Source organism: Phaethon lepturus, unplaced genomic scaffold, assembly GCF_000687285.1.
Source record: "Phaethon lepturus isolate BGI_N335 unplaced genomic scaffold, ASM68728v1 scaffold11555, whole genome shotgun sequence".
Classification (NCBI taxonomy): Eukaryota; Metazoa; Chordata; class Aves; order Phaethontiformes; family Phaethontidae; genus Phaethon; species Phaethon lepturus.
The window spans coordinates 30,196-48,438 of NW_010538384.1; the positions used below are offsets into that span (position 1 = coordinate 30,196).

The 18,243-nt window shown below is 40.4% G+C and overlaps 1 protein-coding gene across 1 annotated transcript in view; it reads right to left on the bottom strand.

The window, feature by feature from the left end:
- DOT1L (DOT1-like histone H3K79 methyltransferase) overlaps positions 1–18,243 on the bottom strand; it is a 53,297-nt gene that overhangs the window by 11,023 nt on the left and 24,031 nt on the right. The window contains exons 9-19 of the mRNA XM_010286783.1: positions 15,556–15,635; positions 14,134–14,202; positions 11,136–11,242; positions 10,052–10,093; positions 8,480–8,587; positions 7,543–7,777; positions 7,008–7,121; positions 5,148–5,239; positions 1,593–1,694; positions 863–1,000; positions 82–207 (exon numbers count right to left, since the gene is read on the bottom strand). Of these exons, the coding sequence (XP_010285085.1) occupies positions 82–207; positions 863–1,000; positions 1,593–1,694; positions 5,148–5,239; positions 7,008–7,121; positions 7,543–7,777; positions 8,480–8,587; positions 10,052–10,093; positions 11,136–11,242; positions 14,134–14,202; positions 15,556–15,635 (1,213 nt within the window). The remainder of the gene's footprint in view (positions 1–81; positions 208–862; positions 1,001–1,592; positions 1,695–5,147; positions 5,240–7,007; positions 7,122–7,542; positions 7,778–8,479; positions 8,588–10,051; positions 10,094–11,135; positions 11,243–14,133; positions 14,203–15,555; positions 15,636–18,243) is intronic.

Below are 18,243 nucleotides of genomic sequence, written 5' to 3' on the forward strand. Positions count from 1 at the left end.
TTTAGTCAAATACCCTTAACTGGCCCATTGCCCAAGAGCTACCCCAAGTTGGTGACTCTAAATTTGTTTCTCGCTCTCTACCTGCAATTCCAAACAGTGCTTTTGTTTCTCAGAAATCTGATTCTTCAACGCCTGCTTCTCTTTTAGCAAGTTCTCCAGTGACAGTGTTGACCAATCCAGCTTCAGTTCTTCACACCGTGCCTTAAGCTGTAAAGACACAGCATGAACAGATCAAAGGACACCTTTCACCACTTCACACCACCCCAGGTGCAAGCTGAAAGCCATGCACTTTTCAGCTGTACATGTGCAAGAAGCTTGTCAGCCCACTGAAAACTCCTTTCAGCTTAAGCCAAATGCCACCAAAATGGTCCTGTGGTCCCCATGTAATGTGGCAGGAGGTGGCCTGGTTCTTCCTAAAAACAGTGTTATCACCCACCGTCCCTAATCACTTCCACATCCAGATTTCCCCCTCACCTACCTTAACAGCTTGAGTTACCAAGATGAACACCACAAGAATTACGGCTACCACAAAGCAAGTGCTGTACAAACTTCTTGGCCAGCGAGATCCAGATTCAGTGACAAGTACATATACAGGTGCAAAGCTGTTTATAGGACACAGCTGAGGTCAGAGCCAACTGTCACCTCAGCATTTGGTCAGAGGTAAATAAAGGTCACCAAGGAAAAAGACCATCTGCATTCTTTTCCCCATCATTCTTCTCTGTTACAGAGGAGCTACAGCAGCTAGGTGATTTTTCATTCATTAAGATACCTTGAAGACAGGGGCAGCCCTTGGCTCATGACCTGTCCTCCTTACATAAATGGGAGCATCACCCTGCTACTCAGACACAAGCGTTGTACATACCAGCTGTAAGCTCTGGTTCCTGAGTTCACTGTTATCCTTCTCCAGCTGTTTCGTCTGTTCTTTCAGTTGCTGATTGTGAGCAGAGATTTCCTTCTGAGCCTGAATCAGGTCATTGTATGTTAGAGCTTTAACTCCCAACTACAAGATGAAGAGTGAGAAGGAAAGAGATCATTCAATAGGGTCTTGACACCCTTATTGCAGACAACCGTCACATTTAAAAGTGACATTGAGGAGATCCACAGAGCTTATGTGGCTCACAGGAAGCCCCCCAACATTCTCCAAGGCACTTTGTCATTGCTAGGGGATAACAAGGACAAAAGTACCTCACTTGGAGCTGCTGCTCCAGCAATTCAACTTTAAAACTGGCATTTACTTTTTCGCCATCCAAAAGAATGCTATTTTTGTAGACAGTCACCACATTTCCTTCTGTGCTTCTGAACATGCATTGGCAACACTGAGTTTGTTCAACCAGCAGGGGATGCATCCTTTACTAAAATACCACAGTGTCTGTGGTCTGTATCCAAGGGAAGGGGGTGACAGAATGGCATACAACAATTTCAACAATGAAGATCAAACATAACCAAAGAGTGATACAGATTCCACATTATTTAGCATCTGCTGCAAAACAGAGGCTGAAGACCTGAGAATACTCTCGTCTTACTTATTTTTATCAAAAACGTTTGCATGCACATGACTAACAAGCATCACATTTCCACCGGATCAGGGCTACCTCATCAAGTTTCTGCTGAAAAAGACGTTTGATTTCCTCTTTCTGTGCCTGGCAGTGGGTGAATAACTGCTGTGCTGTTCCCAGTAACTGAGCATTCTTTTCCTGGAAGAGGGAAGAGTGAGAAAATACACTTTTAGCACCAACAGCAGCATGGTTCATCTTAATAATATGTTTACACCTAGTTTGTATAGAAAGTTGGGAGTGAATCTGAGCTCAGATGGGAGATTTATGAACTAATCTAGCTCTGTCTCAGACATCTGTGAGCCTGTGTTTGTTAGTGTTCAACACTTGGTGAAGTTAAGTAAGCTGAAAAGAGCTTTTAAGGTTTTTTTTTTCTGCTATATGGTAAAATATAATCAGGATAGTCTTAAAAATTCATTTTTATCCTCCTAGTGCATTGTAAAGAAGTAGTAATAATCACATTCTACAGAGCAGAAATTAAACTGGAAAAGATTATCTGTATGAAATCTGTTACTAAACTGGGAACAGAATCTAAATCTCCTGTCCTGGTTGTTTTTTCTTCCTGATAGCTGGTATAGTGCTGTGCTTTGGAGTTGGTATGAGAATAATGTTGATAATACACTGAAGTTTTAGTTGTTGTGCTTATGCTTATAGTTGTTTAAGTAGTTGTAGTGCTTATAGTAAGCCAAGGACTTTTCAGATTCTTACGCTCTGCCAGTGAGGAGGTGCACAAGAAGCTGGGAGGGGGCATGGCTGGGACAGCTGACCCAGACTGGCCAAAGAGATATTCCCTACCACATAACATCACGTCCAGTACACAAACTGGAGATAGCCAGGGAGTGGGAATCGCTGCTCGGGGACGGGCTATCGATCACCAGGTGGTGAGCAATTGCTGTATTGGGCATCACTTGTTCTTGTACATTCCTTTGTCAGTATTAATATTATTATTGTTGTTATTGTTATTTCCTCCTCTCTTGCTGTCCTATTAAACTGTTTTTATCTCAAACCACGAGTTTTTCCTGATTCTCTCCCCGGTCCCACTGGTGGGGGGGTAGTGAGCAAGCAGCTGTGTGGTGCTTAGTTGCTGGTTGGAGCCAAACCACGACATCTCAAGAGTCCCAGTTCAGAGTTTTCCTACACATTACTCATGGAAGACACAGTAAATGAAAATTCACTGTGGGACAGGTAGGAAGAAAGTCATAAATAAGCCAAACCACTTGTACTTCTAATGACAAAAGTACTTCAGTGGGCCACCCAACCCTTCCACTCACACAACATTTCCTGCCCATAACATTCCTTCACTAGATACTTGCTTACTCATTTCATGGTCGTGCACTACGTGAGCAAAGGGCAAGGATAGGACTGTCTAAAACGTCTCATTTATTCACTTCCCAATTGAAACATGAGTGCAGCAAGAAAAGCGGGCTCTGGGGATTCCACTTTTCTCCAACTTTTGCTGCTGAGGCCAAATAGGAATCGTGCAGAAACTGAGCCATTATTCCAGGAAAAATTGGAGGGCAAGGGAGACAAGCACCTTGGTCTTCCAAGCAATCCATTCATGAAGCAAAGCAGCAGAGCTGGCAAGTTCCACATGCATGAGAAAACACAGGACCTGGCATACAGCTCTTGTTACCTCTCATGCCAACAACTTGGGAAAACAGTTGACTCACTGCAATGCTAAACATACTGCCATAGGTGATGCTGAAAAAATCATTTATGCTTTCAACAACAGTCATTTCATTCAGCCTTTACAAGTAGTGGAGGAGCTCACAGCTCCATCTAAGGGTAATCTGGTGAACTAGCAGCTCACGGCATCTTGTTTATTTTAAAATCGTATTACAGAAACATTTTTCTTGCACTTGAAAAACCTTCATGTAAGAGGGAGTTATTAAATAGACTATACAACAGCACCTCATCCAGCAAAGTTCTGCTTCTGCATTTTAACTTGCCATGCTCTCAGTCTACCTCTCAATTAAAAAATTATTTTCATACTCAATTCCTCATTTTAATGTCTTAAAATATGAAACAGCTGTCAAACAACACAAAGTGATTACTCTTCCATACCCTCAATGTATACTTTCAGTGTACAGCACAATACTTGCATGCTATCATTTCTCATGCTATTTTCTGTGCAGGGGGCTAGGTTAACTTTATGCTGACTTTCTCGACAACTACAGAACTAGCAAAAAAATATGTTGCTTAAGAAAAAGTTGAAAATTCCAAGTGCAGTTTGACTGTGAAAACAAATGGAAACAACCATAGAAAAAAGGTTTGCATGAACACCACATTAGCATCAATCAATTCTCAGTAACAGATGGGGTGGCACAAGTTAGCCTCTCTCACCTGGAAAAAAGAGTTCCCATTACGGAAAACTCAATAAAACAATTGCTACAGCTTTAGGCTGACACTTTCACAAAGGCCACAGAGCAAAGGAAATCTTCCACAGGGGCTACCAAAAGATGGAATTGGCCAGAAATTACAGAATATGGTTGAGCTCTATGGGGAAAGGTTCCTCCACAGAAGTAGCAGGCACAGTCTCTCTCATCAGGACTCATTTATAAAGCAATTAAATTATTCATAATTACGGTAGTAAAGCAACAGAAGAAAAAGTGTTTAGGCAGTAAATCTCCTCCCTCTGCTGGGGAGATGGCTCCATAGCAGAAAAAAATGCCACACTTCACAGCATCAGGATTTTCTTTGCCTTTCCATGTATTTGAACCCACGACTTGGTAAATTTACACTTTGCCCACCAGTGCAATCTTAACACATTAAGATTACCAATACTAAGCATGCTTCATTAAGTCTCTTAAATCACTGATGACAGTTTGGTTTTTTTAATCCCATACTTCAATTTGTTACAAGTTTAATGAGTCATCCTGATGCTACAGTACTCAATTAATTTAGGCTTTTCTACAGTGGGAAAAGAATAGGATGTCAAAAACCAGAGAATTCAGCTCCAAGGAATTAGTATCTGTGTGTTTTTCAAGTTCATCCTCATTCAAAGTTGCTACAGTCTTTAGCTAGATTAAGCACAATTTAGTTATCTAAGAGCAGTTTGACTAGCAGCCCGTAGGATGCATCCATGCAGGGAAGCCCCTCTATGTGCAGGGCAGGAATGTATTTAGGCAGCGCATACTGCTGGAGAGGTTGGCCGCCACCTCTTGCTCCTGTGACCCATGAGACATTTAGAGAAGAAAAGCAGCTGCCAATTCCAAATGGGAGAAAAGGACAGGGTTCAAAACACCAGCTTCCTGCATCGGTACACACAGCTTCATGTCAAAATAGAGGAGAAAAAAAATAGAAATACTGAAGTAACACTTATCAGGTAGAGGGGCACCAGCAGGAAGAGAGAAGTATGTCTGTCCCGCTGTGCAGATCGGAAATTTAAGCACACGCAGAGTGACCAATTTGGCAATATAATCCCTAGGTACAGTCATTCAGCCTAAGCATTACTCTGGTAGAATCTTTATAATTGGCCTGGTGCAGCACTGGTGTGAAGTGTACACAGTTCCGATCTCCAGCATTTCCTCCCCCACATCTAAGGTATCTGGTAGTCAGGCGATTTGGTTTAGAAATGTTAAAAAAAAGACCCACCTTTTCCTGCTCCAGTAACTGTTGCAGACTTGCTTTATACTGAGGAGTTTTCATGTATGCCATGAACTGCATGTACTGGATCTTGAAAGAATCTGCAAAATAAATATGGAGATGATACATTTCAAGTGAGAGAAAGTGCAGTGTGCCTATTTACCCCTATTTGCTCCCTTGACACCTCTCCCCCCTTTGCTCTCTCTTGCTTTTTATTTGGACTGTAAGTCAGACCAAGTGATTAAAGATCAGTTTAGAGCATGCTGAAAAACCATCTTCTGATGCAAGCTGAACTCCTGGATCCATTAGCTACTTATAGGTACCCCAATGGAAGTCATGAAAACACATTCAAAAACGCAGAGGAAGATGATGGGTGCTAATGGTGTGTTTGCATGATGAAAGAGTTGAACAGCTTTTAATACACTGTATGTAGCAATAATAAAAGAGACTAGCTCTAACAGCCAAAACCAGCCTTCAGCTCAAAGCATTCATTCTCCCAGAGTCACAAGACAGGACTTGCTGTACTCCTCCTAGTTCAGATACAGACAGATGACAAGCTTTACACTCACATTTACTCTACCTTTCAAGGACTCTACCCTCTACTTGCTTCACATTGTCCTTCTATCTCCAGTCTCCTATTACACAATGAACCTTCCTTCTCCCCAGCCCTCACCACTAGGGCCCTTTCATCATGAAGCCAACCACATTATTAAGTCTGGTCTGCTGCAATCACAGGCAGCCAAAACATGGAATAGATAGTATACAGACTTTGGCAGCAAGGTTTACTCCAGACAAGTGTCATTCTCTCCCCCAACCCCAACCCAAAACATCCCTCTAACTCACTCTTTTTCCCTCTCTCTCTACAGTAAGAAATCAGTCGCAATTGTAAGATCCTAGAATCACAGAGCAGTCTGGGTTGGAAGGAACATTTAAAAGCCATCTAGTCCAACCCCCCTGCCATGAGCAGGAACAGCTTCAACTAGATCAGGTTGCTCAGAGCCCTGTCCAACCTGACCTTGAAGGTTTCCAGGGATGGCGCGTCTGCCCCCTCTCTAGGCAACCTGTGCCAGTGTTTCACCACCCTCAGCATAAAAAAAATTCTTCCTTATATCTAGTCTAAATCTGCCCTCTTTTAGTTAAAAACCATTACCACTTGTCCTATTTCAACGTTATCCCTTGTCCTATACCACAGCAAGGAGCAGGAATTAAGGACATCACAGATGCCCTTGGTCTCTACATAGACAGAAACATTACAAAGGGTTCCCAGATGATCCTAGACTGTCTCATGCCCAATGCCAAAGGCTAGAAATAGCTGAGGGTGGGGAGGAAGCAAAAAACCACGCTCCAAGTTTTTCTTTAAATCACCTCTTGCACATGGAGCATATTTTCCAACTACATGACCTTTGTGACCTCAAAAAGTCAGACAGCATCTCATTTACTTTGCTCTAAGTTTTGCAGAGAAAATGGAGTGGTATTTTCCAAGACTGTGTCATTTAAGAATAACAGAATGGTTTCATTTTAAATAGTTATTTCCTACTAGCCATTTCCATTTAAAGTTATTTCAGAGAACTAGACCCTTATTTATATATATAGCTTATTTCCTTTTGTGCCAAACAAGAGCTGAAACAATGTCAAAAAACACATGCAGACCAAGACATCAACTTCAGCAGCAAGAGGAAAGACTTCATAGTGCTGCCAATAGAAGTGGGGCAGGTAGAGGAAGATGGGGCAGAAACTATCCCCCTCTCTAGTTCAACATATAGCTTTCCAGACTGGCTGTCTATTAGTAGCCCTTTGATTTCCCATATGTTCAGAAACCTTGAAGTATAGGTTCTCATGACAAACACAGAGACAACACTACAGTCTTACCTAGCAGCTTCTGTAGTGCAGGTGGGGTAGGTGTCACCAGTAGCTGGTTAGATGACTGCCGTTGCACTTTAGGAGGTAGTTGGTAATATGGACTATGAGGTGACTTGTATGCATCTAAAGAGAGAAACACAAGATAAACTTTCAGATTACGAAAGTTAGTGTTTCTGGCAAGTACGGTAACTGTACCATTAGAAAGCATGTCATTTAGGATGTGAGATCCAGTAACTTGGCTAGTTGAACACACTGCAACAAACTGTTTGGAAAGACATCTACAATTTATCCTTAGAACAGTGGCAGCAGAGACAAGTTGTGAGACACAGCTCAGCTCCAGCTTCTGGCCAAGTACCTACGGACAGATTCAATCACCATCTCAAGGGGAGCTTTCCTTTGGTGCAAGGGAGAAGCTACGACACAAAACCAAATTAAACCTAGCAATAAAGGAAGAATGACTCCAAGCATGCATCCAGAGCCTCAGATACTTCTCTAGGCTCATGTGGCTGGGGGGTGCTTCTTCCACTGTCAGCCTTGAACTTACCCTGAGGAGAGGATGAAGATGTCTGTGAAACAGTTTGAGCATGCAGAAGTTCTAGTGCAGTTTGGTTCTTCTTTGTCTTGCGCTCTGTATTTGCAGTGTTCATTTTCTTGGGACGTCCTCGTTTCCTGCCTGCCATTTTCCTTCCTTTTTTACTTAGCTTTTTCTTCCGTGCTTTGGAGGGAGATGGCTTTTTAACAGAATTTGCCGCAGCCTTTTCTTCTTCAGCACCAGAATCCTAAAAGATTTAAAAGTCTTTAGTAATTTCTACCTACACATGCAGCATTCCTTTTAAGAAAGCGTTAATAATTTTGTTTAATAATCTTATGAAAGGAAACTGATGCACTGTGGTTAAATAACTTGCCAGTTAAATAGACTTGCTTGGGATAAGAGATGTCCCTAACACCCAAGGAGTCGTGCTCATTCTCTTCTAGACTTACTCATTACAGAAAAGGAAATCTGTAACTATTGTCTAAGAAAAGCTGATTATTCACCCTGTATTGACTATATTCTTCAACTGAATTTCATTAAAAAGTCAAAGTACATTCAATACTTTATATTTTTGTGCATCAACATTCACTGTGTTTCTAACAGTATTATGCAATGGAACAAGAAAGGAAATGTGACCTTGCAAAAGAGACTCAGCACACTTTGAACTCCATTCAACGGGTTACGACTCAGGGAGAGCTCTGCAAGCTGGTGCTGAAATTGAGTGACAGTGGACAACCAACTATTCTATTAATCTTGCAATACCTTTTTTCCAGAATTAGTGGTGCAATTCCCACACGCAGCTTTTATTAAGTCACTTCATCGTATTTTTGTCCACAGCAACAGCTATACCAGTTTACATGTTCAGAACAAACACAGTCTTCCCACAGAATCAGGCTTTTCCTGACAGAGATTATGAGTTCAGGCACAGGTAAAGAGAAAACACATTTACTCTATGAAAATGCAGGATGTTCACCTTGTTTTCTTGAACCTTTGTTGGAGTAGTTGTGTTGCTCTTATTTTCTCTTTGTTGACGACGTCTAGCTGCCTCTTGTTCCTCCTGGATAAATGTTTTAAAAGACTTAATAATTTTCTCATATATTTATCACTTTTTAATACAGAACACTGTGTTTCCCAGCTTAGTCTTCCGCAAGAGCTAGATATAAGTGCTGTTATCATACAATGCATAATGAAAAAAACCAACCCTTTTGCTCCCAGCAAGGGAGAAAACTTACCCTGCCTTGGGCAACATGTGGGAAAAGGAAGATAAGTGCAAGTCACCCTTTTGCACTGCACTGCCCACTACAGTGGGTTTCAAACATGCAGCCACGGGGCAAAGGAGATTAAGCCCCAACCTCTTTCCTTATTCTGCCCCTCGCAATCCCACCCCCCACATCACACACTGGTGTTACCAGTTTGGGGGGTTTTTGGGGGGACGTGGTGGGGTTTTTTTAAATTATTAAATATTTCAATAGCTTTACCTATATACCCAACATTTCATGTGTTGCTACATCACCTTAAAAATCTTACATGACTTGAAATGGCAAAGCCATTAATCGTCATCTAACTCAACTTTAGCTAAGTCTTTAGAGGAGACCAAAAAAAAGCAGCAACTTTTAAGATTGTTCTTCTACTAGGCAGTAAGGACAGGAAATCTCAAAGAGCTCACTCAAAGCCTTTCCTACACCTTCCAGGTGAGGTTTAATTTGCGTAAGAATTCTGGCAATTCCAACACCTCTTCAATTTAAGTTATGAACTAGACCATACAAATGGCAGATTTAAATAACCTCACCATGAAAAGCAGAGAAGTTCTAAAGTACACGGATGCCACCCTCCATTTTTTCTTTTGACTCTGAGAAGTCTTTTTTCTTCTAAGTTTGAATTCAGCGGTCTGAAATAACCCACTCTCAAAGCTACCATTAGTCTGTTTTCAACACTTACTAAGCAAGTCACTCTGAAGACTAACATTCACCTGAAGTTTTAATTTAAGTGGCCTCACTTAATTCTCTTGCTGGGAATACCAGCCCCATCAGTTGTTTCAGATTAATACAGCCCAGCCTAGTCTCAAAAATCCTCTGGCATTTTAATTCCACATGTGATAGCACAGACTGCAGCAACTGACAACGTATTTCATGTCTCAAATAGCATGTCCCAAAAGTAACATCCCAGGCTGCTCTTCAGCTTCATTTTCATGCAGCTGAACACTGAGACAGACTTAAACTATCATTTCCTTCTTTACCTTCAGTTTCTTAGTGAATGAATAGTTCTTTATATACCTCCAATGCAAGGGAAAAACACTTTGCAGCTGCCCCATTAATTCTCTATTAGAAAGTTCTTGAACATGATTGTATTAGTGCTTGATGGCATATGATGCTTCACTTCAATTAGTTCCACACCCACATTCCTTGCTTAACAAGAAAATTTGATTTTCTATCAATTCTGTACATCTTTAACAAATGACAAAATTCCTCATATTGGCTGTTCCATTATTCTGAGTTTTCTACAGAAAATGACTGAAACTTACCCTGAGTTTTGGATTTTTGAGACTAGAAAAATAGTTTTCAAGCTGAAAATAGAAAGATAAGATAGTCATTTTCAAAGTCACGACAGATGAATACATAAGAACAAAACAGTAGCTTAAGACAAATGCAGAACTGCAGAAATTGTGACTGGTTTTCTTCTGATAAGCTACATCAAGAAGCCATTTACATTCATTTTTTTTGGTGATGCAGACACATTGTGTAGCAGGACATAATCCAAGCCTCAACAAGGTTTGTTTGTTTGTTTTTATCATCTTCACCACTGCCTATCCTTGTTTTAAAGCTTTGTGTCATATATCTCCACTCAGCAGAAGGTTATTTTCAATGAAGCTACTTCACTCTTGTACTCCACTAAAATATTTATCCACAATCTAGCACGTTCTTTAACACAAGCATTATTAGACTACAGCAGACTTGGAAAAATAGTATTACTGTCAAATTGCAAAAAACTCAAGTGTGGGAATAAACTATTTCTCCACAAATTTTACATTTCTACAGGGTTGCTTCTGTCTTCTTTAAATAAAAAAACCCAACAAAAAAGTGAATGCGTCGGCATTGTTATGGAGCTTTGGCTGGTTCTACAGCAACTGAAAGTTCAACTAAAATTGATATTTACTGCTTGAATATGATAGAATGAGATGGTCTGTACACCACAAAGCCTTGTACACCACAAAGCAAAGAACTAAAGACCAACAGAGTCTTTACTCAGTGTGGAAGCTATAGCACAAGACCACCATTCTGCATAGTTGCTTATTCTGAAGTCTGAGAAAGAATTATACTTGCAAATCTGTGCACCTTCAGCAAATTAACAGACTACCACAGTACTGTCCATAATTACACTGTATGCATAACGTGCTGCACTGAAGCAGCCAAAGGCTAAGCCATGCACGCTCAGCTAGACTGAACGGGTAACTGGGGAGGTGCACTCATTCCAATTAGGTGTGCTACAGGCCTGTAAATACGCAAACAAGTATGAGAACAACTCCCAAAACAAGGATCTAAAGTTGGCCTGTTGATTCCAGAGTAGGTAAAGCAGCCAGAGATTTACTGGCCTGTATTTATACTCACTATGGTTCGGTCAATAGTATGCAGGTAGTAAGATACTGGTTTCCCGGTCCATGACACAGACCCCTTCAGTGGTGATAGCTCCACAACTCTCATTATAGTGCCGATATCTAAAGAAAGAAAGTCAAGTTAGGGAACCAGAGCTCGCTCAGTTTGCCACTCAGTTCTACTCAGCTGAAACTAGCCATGCAACAGTAAAGGCACATTCAAAACAAAAAGATAAATTTTATATTCAGAGAGCAAAGTTCTAGAAGTAAGCTCTGCAGTGAGTTTAAAGGGCAATTTCTTATTCTCTTGCTATGTGCATCTTACAGAAAACTTAAGAAATTTGGAAGATCTACCTTTCATTTCTTTAGAGATAGTCAGCCATTCTACAGTAAAATCATGTGCTAGTGCAAGCTTTTAACAAATGGAACTTTCCTGTGTCTCAGAGACAACTTTTACAAGGAATCAAGTGACAACACATCTGTAGTAACAGGCAGGGGTTAATTAGATTGAACCAGTAACAGAACATCATTAGATCCAACCCATGTAAACTGTAACTACACTATATTTGGACTGGGCACAAACATGTTTTTTATTTGCTTTCTTGCCTATATTTGTTTTGTTCCCTAGAATTAATAGCTATGGGATGTGCTTAAGCATTTCCATAACCACTGAACACTGAGTGGCATGACTGCAGAAGAAATTATGGCACACTTCTAATTAAATAGAAAATTACCCAGAAAAGTCAAAAAGCAAGGTTTAAGATTCAGCAACTTCAACCACTATTTTAACCACATTTTAATACTTGTTTTGGTTTGTCCCAACTCTTTCCACATTTCCATTTCTTTTTCCAGATGGAACTACTAAGGACAAAAATGGCATTGAGAAAAAAGTTTTATCTTGTCCACTATATTTTTTTCAATTATTTAACTGTCCATACTTTAGATCAAAACATTAGATAGACAGGCAAGCCACATGGCTCAAATCACACTTGGGCACAAAAAATACCCCGCTGAATAGAAGTGTTATGAAAAACCTTGGAGGGTAGCAGCATAAAGCTAGCACAGCAGAGTGAAATCACCTTCTCTGCATGTGAAGGGTACTAGCCACAAGTTATGCCATGAGCGCTCTGTGGCTCTCTCTCACTTCCCTGCAAGTGTCACTTAGAACAGACCGTTAAGACTGGAACAAGCCCCAGGCCTAGCACATCCCATGCATGTTCATTTGAAATTGTTATTTCCCAAATACAGGATGGTCACAAAATAGGATTAAGACCTAAAATTGATTCCCAAAATTTCCCCTCACTATTTGCAGTATACAAAGGTAATTTCTCTTCAGGACCTCTTATCTGAATCCCTAGAAAAGTTCCCTATCAGTGGAAGCTGTTATCTATTCTTATGCTAAGCAATCTCATTCACCCAAATCTTAATTAGCTATCTCTACATCACATTAAGCATTAAATAACAGTTGATATATAAAACTTCAGCATTCTAGAAAACTATTCCTAATGAATTCACACTGGGGTGAAGGCTGAAAGAGGATAAAGAACTGGCTCAACTGATAGTGATAATCAGGGCTTGTAGTACGGGAAAAAAGTGGTACACATTTGCCTCCCCACCACATTTTTAGTTACTGCAGTCTCCCAAACCTAGCAAAGAAAGAGATAATGAAATGGTCAGAAGCCAAGAAAGAAAAGGCTTGAGGCCAAAAAAAAAAAATGTATTTAGGTAGGCAGGTCTCCTAATTGAAACCTCAGAAGTGCCGCCTTCCATTTCATCTAGTTCTAGTGTGCTGTAAGAGAGGTAGTAGGCTTTACTAAAGTACTCTTTGTCCTTATTAGCAAACTGACAGACTGATCTCAGCTCTCTGGAGGTTTGAGGATTTCCAGGAGCACCATTCTGCCTTCTTTTCCTTTTATTTTCAAGTACATGTCTACAAAGGCTTGGCAAGCCAGGACCCAATGGTTAAAAAGGTTCCAAACAATCAGATGCCACAAAAAAAGAGTATCAAACAAGAAGAAAAAGGGCAGTTTTGGGTGTCTGATGCACAGGCCATTCACAACAATTCAAGCTTGGTAAAAATAACTCACAATGGCATTCTTTCAGTGAAATGCCTTAATGACAGTTTTCAAATTACTGTTCTTGAAAAGCAGTTTAACATGAGTGTCAGGCCAAAACCAGAAAATACAGCTTGAGATTTGTAACTCAGTATATTACTTGCCATGTTTGTGCAGTGCAAAATATTCCCTAAATTCAAAAAACACCTTGTGCACAGTAAATATGTGTAAAACCCAGCTTGGATCATTCCTTTGCTTGAAAAAGTTCAGTAATAAAAACAGAAAAATGGTCAGAAACAAAAACAACAACATGAGGTGTTAGCAATCCCAAAACCTCGTTAAACTGCAGTTCCCATACTCGCAAAGGACAACATTGGCAAATACCAAGTCTGCCATGTTCAGAGGAGAAAAACACAAAACTTTGTTGGCAATAAAACAGACACAGCAACTGGGCGTTTATGGGATAGGTCTGTTTGACCAATTTACAGTACAGAAGACAGGGCATTCAAAGTTGAACATTTCAGCTTCTAAGCCTTACAAGGCATGACTGGTAGGATTTACCTGTCCAAATTTACACAGCTACAATATAAGGAACTTGCAGTTAGTCACTGCAATTCTTTGTAGCTAAAGAAATTCATCACACCCTTGAAACACCGTATTTGTCTTCAACTATAAAAGATGCCCAGCTAGGGAAACATCAACATTATAGACATCTAAACACAGCAGGATGAGCCCCATTAAAAAAGTGTCTGTTTGTTGAGTGTTGGGCAGGTTTGTTTGTGTGATTTTAAATACATGTCACTTTGGCATGTATACTGTAATAATACAACAGCATTTTTTACAACAGCATTTTTCTACTTACTTACACAACTCTTTAAAGAGCAACAAAGCCCCACTACAGACATGTTCAGATCATGAATACACTAAAATTGTAATGAACAATAAAAAGGGAAATCATACCACTCAAGTTTCGACTGTTAATTCTAAAATTTAGAGGTGCAAAAGGTTTTGAGGACACAATTCTCCCACCTGGAAAAAGAAAAAGCAAAGTCAGCTACCACTGTTCCGTCTAGAAATGACTACTTACTAAATATAAGCCAGTACAGAGCCCTAAAGAGCAGCCCTAATAAAACTACCACTTGTATATCATTTCAAAAAAAAAATAAAATACCTAAAGCTCATTCTGACAGCATCCAAGAAAGTCAATGTATTAGTCCTACTAGGTAGCCATGAGATGAAACCTCAAGCTCACTTTAAAATGACAGATCTTAAAACACTTAAAAATAAAATAAATTTAAAAAAAAAAAGAGCATTAATTCTCACTGCAAGCTATAGAAATTTCAATTAGGAACACCGCTATCTCATTCCTAGTTAGTGTCTTTTACACACAGGCCCCCAAAGCCCTTTTATTGAAAAGAAGGCTGATCTCCATTTCACAGCTATATCATTCAGCCCAAGGCACAGAGCCTGAGCACCTTCTGGGAAGAGAAATAAGGTCTCTTCATTTTGTAAAGCATGCTTGAATCTCCCCCACCTTGCCACTTCTCTCAAGCCACCACTAAACAAAAGTTTAAGGAAAAAAAAAAGATTAACCACTAAAATTAAAGAAGACAGCTTAAGTTTGGAGGTTTTACAGTTTGCAACAGAGCCCAAATGTCACATTATTTACTTCAGCACAAAGCTGTACTATGGGAAGCCACAGCTTTTTTGCTCATGCCACACATTTTTCTTTTCAGAAATACTTATTTTTGTAATTTCTGCCACAACCAAATAAAATCGATATTTATCCAAGTGGTTAAGAAGAAAGACAAAAGACACCTTAAGCAATGTTAGGGCCACAGTGGGGTTACTGGGCATCCCCGGTCACTAGTGTCTGCACTATGACTTCTCAAGAAGCACACAAGACATCCAGTGACAGTGTCCCTATTTTAATACTTACTAGTTAGTCCGCAGTACTAAATGTGACAACTTCAAATAGGAGAATCCAATAACTGGATGCGGTATGCAGTTACAGAAAATGGATATACAAAGCCATGCCTATGCAATCAGGAAGCCTTGCAGTCTTGGCCGTTGCATGTTTTGTCGGCTCCCGTAACAGGTAAGGAAGGACCAGCAGTTCCTCCTACCCCAACAGAGCTCCACAAAGTGTCTTCACATGCAGAGCTACCTCCAAGTAATCGCGTAGAGTTTCTCTCAGAGTAGATATCAAGATGGGAAGTAAAAAGCCCAAGAAATAACCATTGTGATGCAGATGCTTGCCCGCAGGCACAGAACAAAACCCACCAACCTGGCTTCTGATGGCTGTAACTAAGCCCTTACCACTGCCAGCTCCCACAGTAAGCAGGAAACCAATGGAAAAAGGTTTTAAATTCGATTTGTTACCTTCCTTCATGTTCGCAAATCGCTCCTTCAGTTGGTGATCCACCTCAGGACCAAAGGCAAAATTATTCACAAAAATAACACTGCAAGATAATGGTCTAGTTAATGAACAGGGACAGGCAAGCGGCACCCACGTATACACACACAACTACCCCCCACAACCACAAGTCACAGTCACTTAGGGCCTTTACAGCCACTTACGGAACTGAAAAACACTGCTTGTCCTTGCCTATACTGCTACTTCCACCTAACAAAATGCTTTCTTCTTGCATAGTGACACGAAACAGTACCTTACCTTTAGCACTCAGAGACACTGCCCACATAATTACATTTACAAAATTTTAAACAGTTCCTCTCAGCACACAGCTGAGTTTTGCACTGTACATTTCAACATAAGAATAATGTGCAAAACATTTTCATCCCTCTGCCATGGTGAGATCAAACACCAACACAGCAACTACCAACACGCTTACAGCAGTTAATTCGCACATGAAAAGCAATACTCCAACATGAGACACACACATTTCGTCCCATTACTTCTTCACGTGCATTTAAAATATTACAGCAAAATATCAAAATGCAGTTGACATCTCTCAGCATGTTTTCCCTGTCCTAAACCCAGCACTTCACCCTAACCCACAACAGAGGATTTGCATCTTTCTTTCTGGGTTAGGAAATCCAATGAGGGAGTTTTGTTCCTGAAAAAAACCCAGTTATATGGAAACAAAGAAGCCTGCACATAGGTAGAATCACAGAAATGCTAAAAGTGTTTGGGAAAGAAACAGAACACATCACAGATTAAAAAAGAAATATGCCTTTATTTTTAAGAGCCTGGGCCAGGTCTAACTGTCCCTGGTGCCCATTTCCTATAAGCTTGCAACAAGAGTCCTCAACATCTCTTGGAAGCCGTTGAGCACCCTGCATGCATAAACTGTGAAAGCCATTCTGGCATATTGTTTCTACATGAAGAACTGATTTCTTTGCAAGAGGGCTGTTTGAAAACTCCCCTCCTAGTGCCTCCACATATGAAACATGTTCAACAAGGACACTGAGTTTCAGAGCAGCAGCCAAAGCTATTAAAAACCACGGATGAAAAAAATGTTTATACACCGAGAAAAAAAACGTTATTCTTGCTATGCCTTGCTCTTGGAAATTTGGGAAACCCGGCCTGGCAAGCAAGGCTCGCAGGGGTTTCTTCCTCCTCTTTCCCACCACGTGCCAAAAAAGAGGCCTTGCAAAAGAGCCAAGCATATAATGGCACTAGAAAACATCCAGGAAAGGAAGAGGAAAAGACAAAGCTTGCCAGATAAATTTTTTTTAGTGTTCATTCTGGCACAATATTTTGTATGCACATGACAAAAGCCCAGGAGCCCCCAGTCCACCTTGACTTCAGCCCTCTTTTCAACACGTATCGCTAAGCCACGAGTACAGTTACTAACAGGAATACTGCGTACTGCACAGCTTGCTTACGTGTCAGCACTCAACCACGTAGAACCATGTTCTAGCACAAATGCACCCTTCCCCGCAGAGCCTGGCCACTGGTCCACACTCACGGGAAGGGCGATAGTTCAACTTACTCGCCAAGCCTGGATGGCTCCAACATAAATTCCTCAATCTGCAGTCTCATTAGAGAGAGCAGAGGCTGAACAGTTGGCACGCTCGGGACAAACACCAACACCTAACAGTTGTTGAGCAAAAAGCTCCTTCTTTTTTAATTTCTATATCAGAGAGCAAAGGGGCTATGGATCAGTAGGCATACAACTAGCTGCACACCATACAAAATAAACATCTACCAGTATTTCTGCATGCAGCTAGATGTACTTCAGCTAAAAATAAAAATTAAAAAAAAAACCAACAAAACAAAAAACTTAAATTCATTCCAAGGCAAGTTGCACAGAGAGCGGAGAAGTGTGCATTTGGAAGAGCAAACAACAAAGCAAAACTCCACTTAGCTGCAAGGCTTGGACAAGTCTGCCCACAAATTAAAAGGCACCTCCAGAAGTTTAACTGAGGTACACAACAACACAAAAGTCATCAGCCTAGCAGACGCCTTCTTGATGGAGTACTCTTAAAACGGTGTCTTGGAAAAAATCCATAAATTGCCACAACGCTGAAGACTTTCAGAAAGCCCTCTTTACAACTGTATTCCATTCCCCTACATAACAGGGTGGCCCAGAAGGTGATTTAAAAGTAAAGACTTTTTTTTCTGTCCACGAGGCTGAAATAATGCAAAGCCTTTAAAAATACAGAAGAATATTTTGTTGCTTTTAACAAATTTACTCCCTTTTTGCTACCATCAAAAAGGAGTCTAATCCTCTGCACAGATCTTCACAGAAATAAATCTTCAAGACAATCAGCTTAAATAATTCCCAATTTAAGTTAGAGTTGACTCACTTGGGTCTTTTGCCTTTTTTTTTTAAATGGAAAGTGAGCCTAGCTGTATGCACCAACAGCCAAGATAACTAGTGTTTTGCCAGAATCACTGACACGAACTACAAGGATATACAAAACAAACAATAGAGGTTTATACTCCTCTGTATAACCAGAATTTATCTTGGATACACCCTTGTATGTAGTATCATGGGACATGCATTTAAACCCATTATTCTAGTCAGAAAACAGGATTTAAAGAGGCCAGTATAGAAGTTGGCAGATAGGCTTTTGGTATTTGCTATGGAAATTCTATATAAA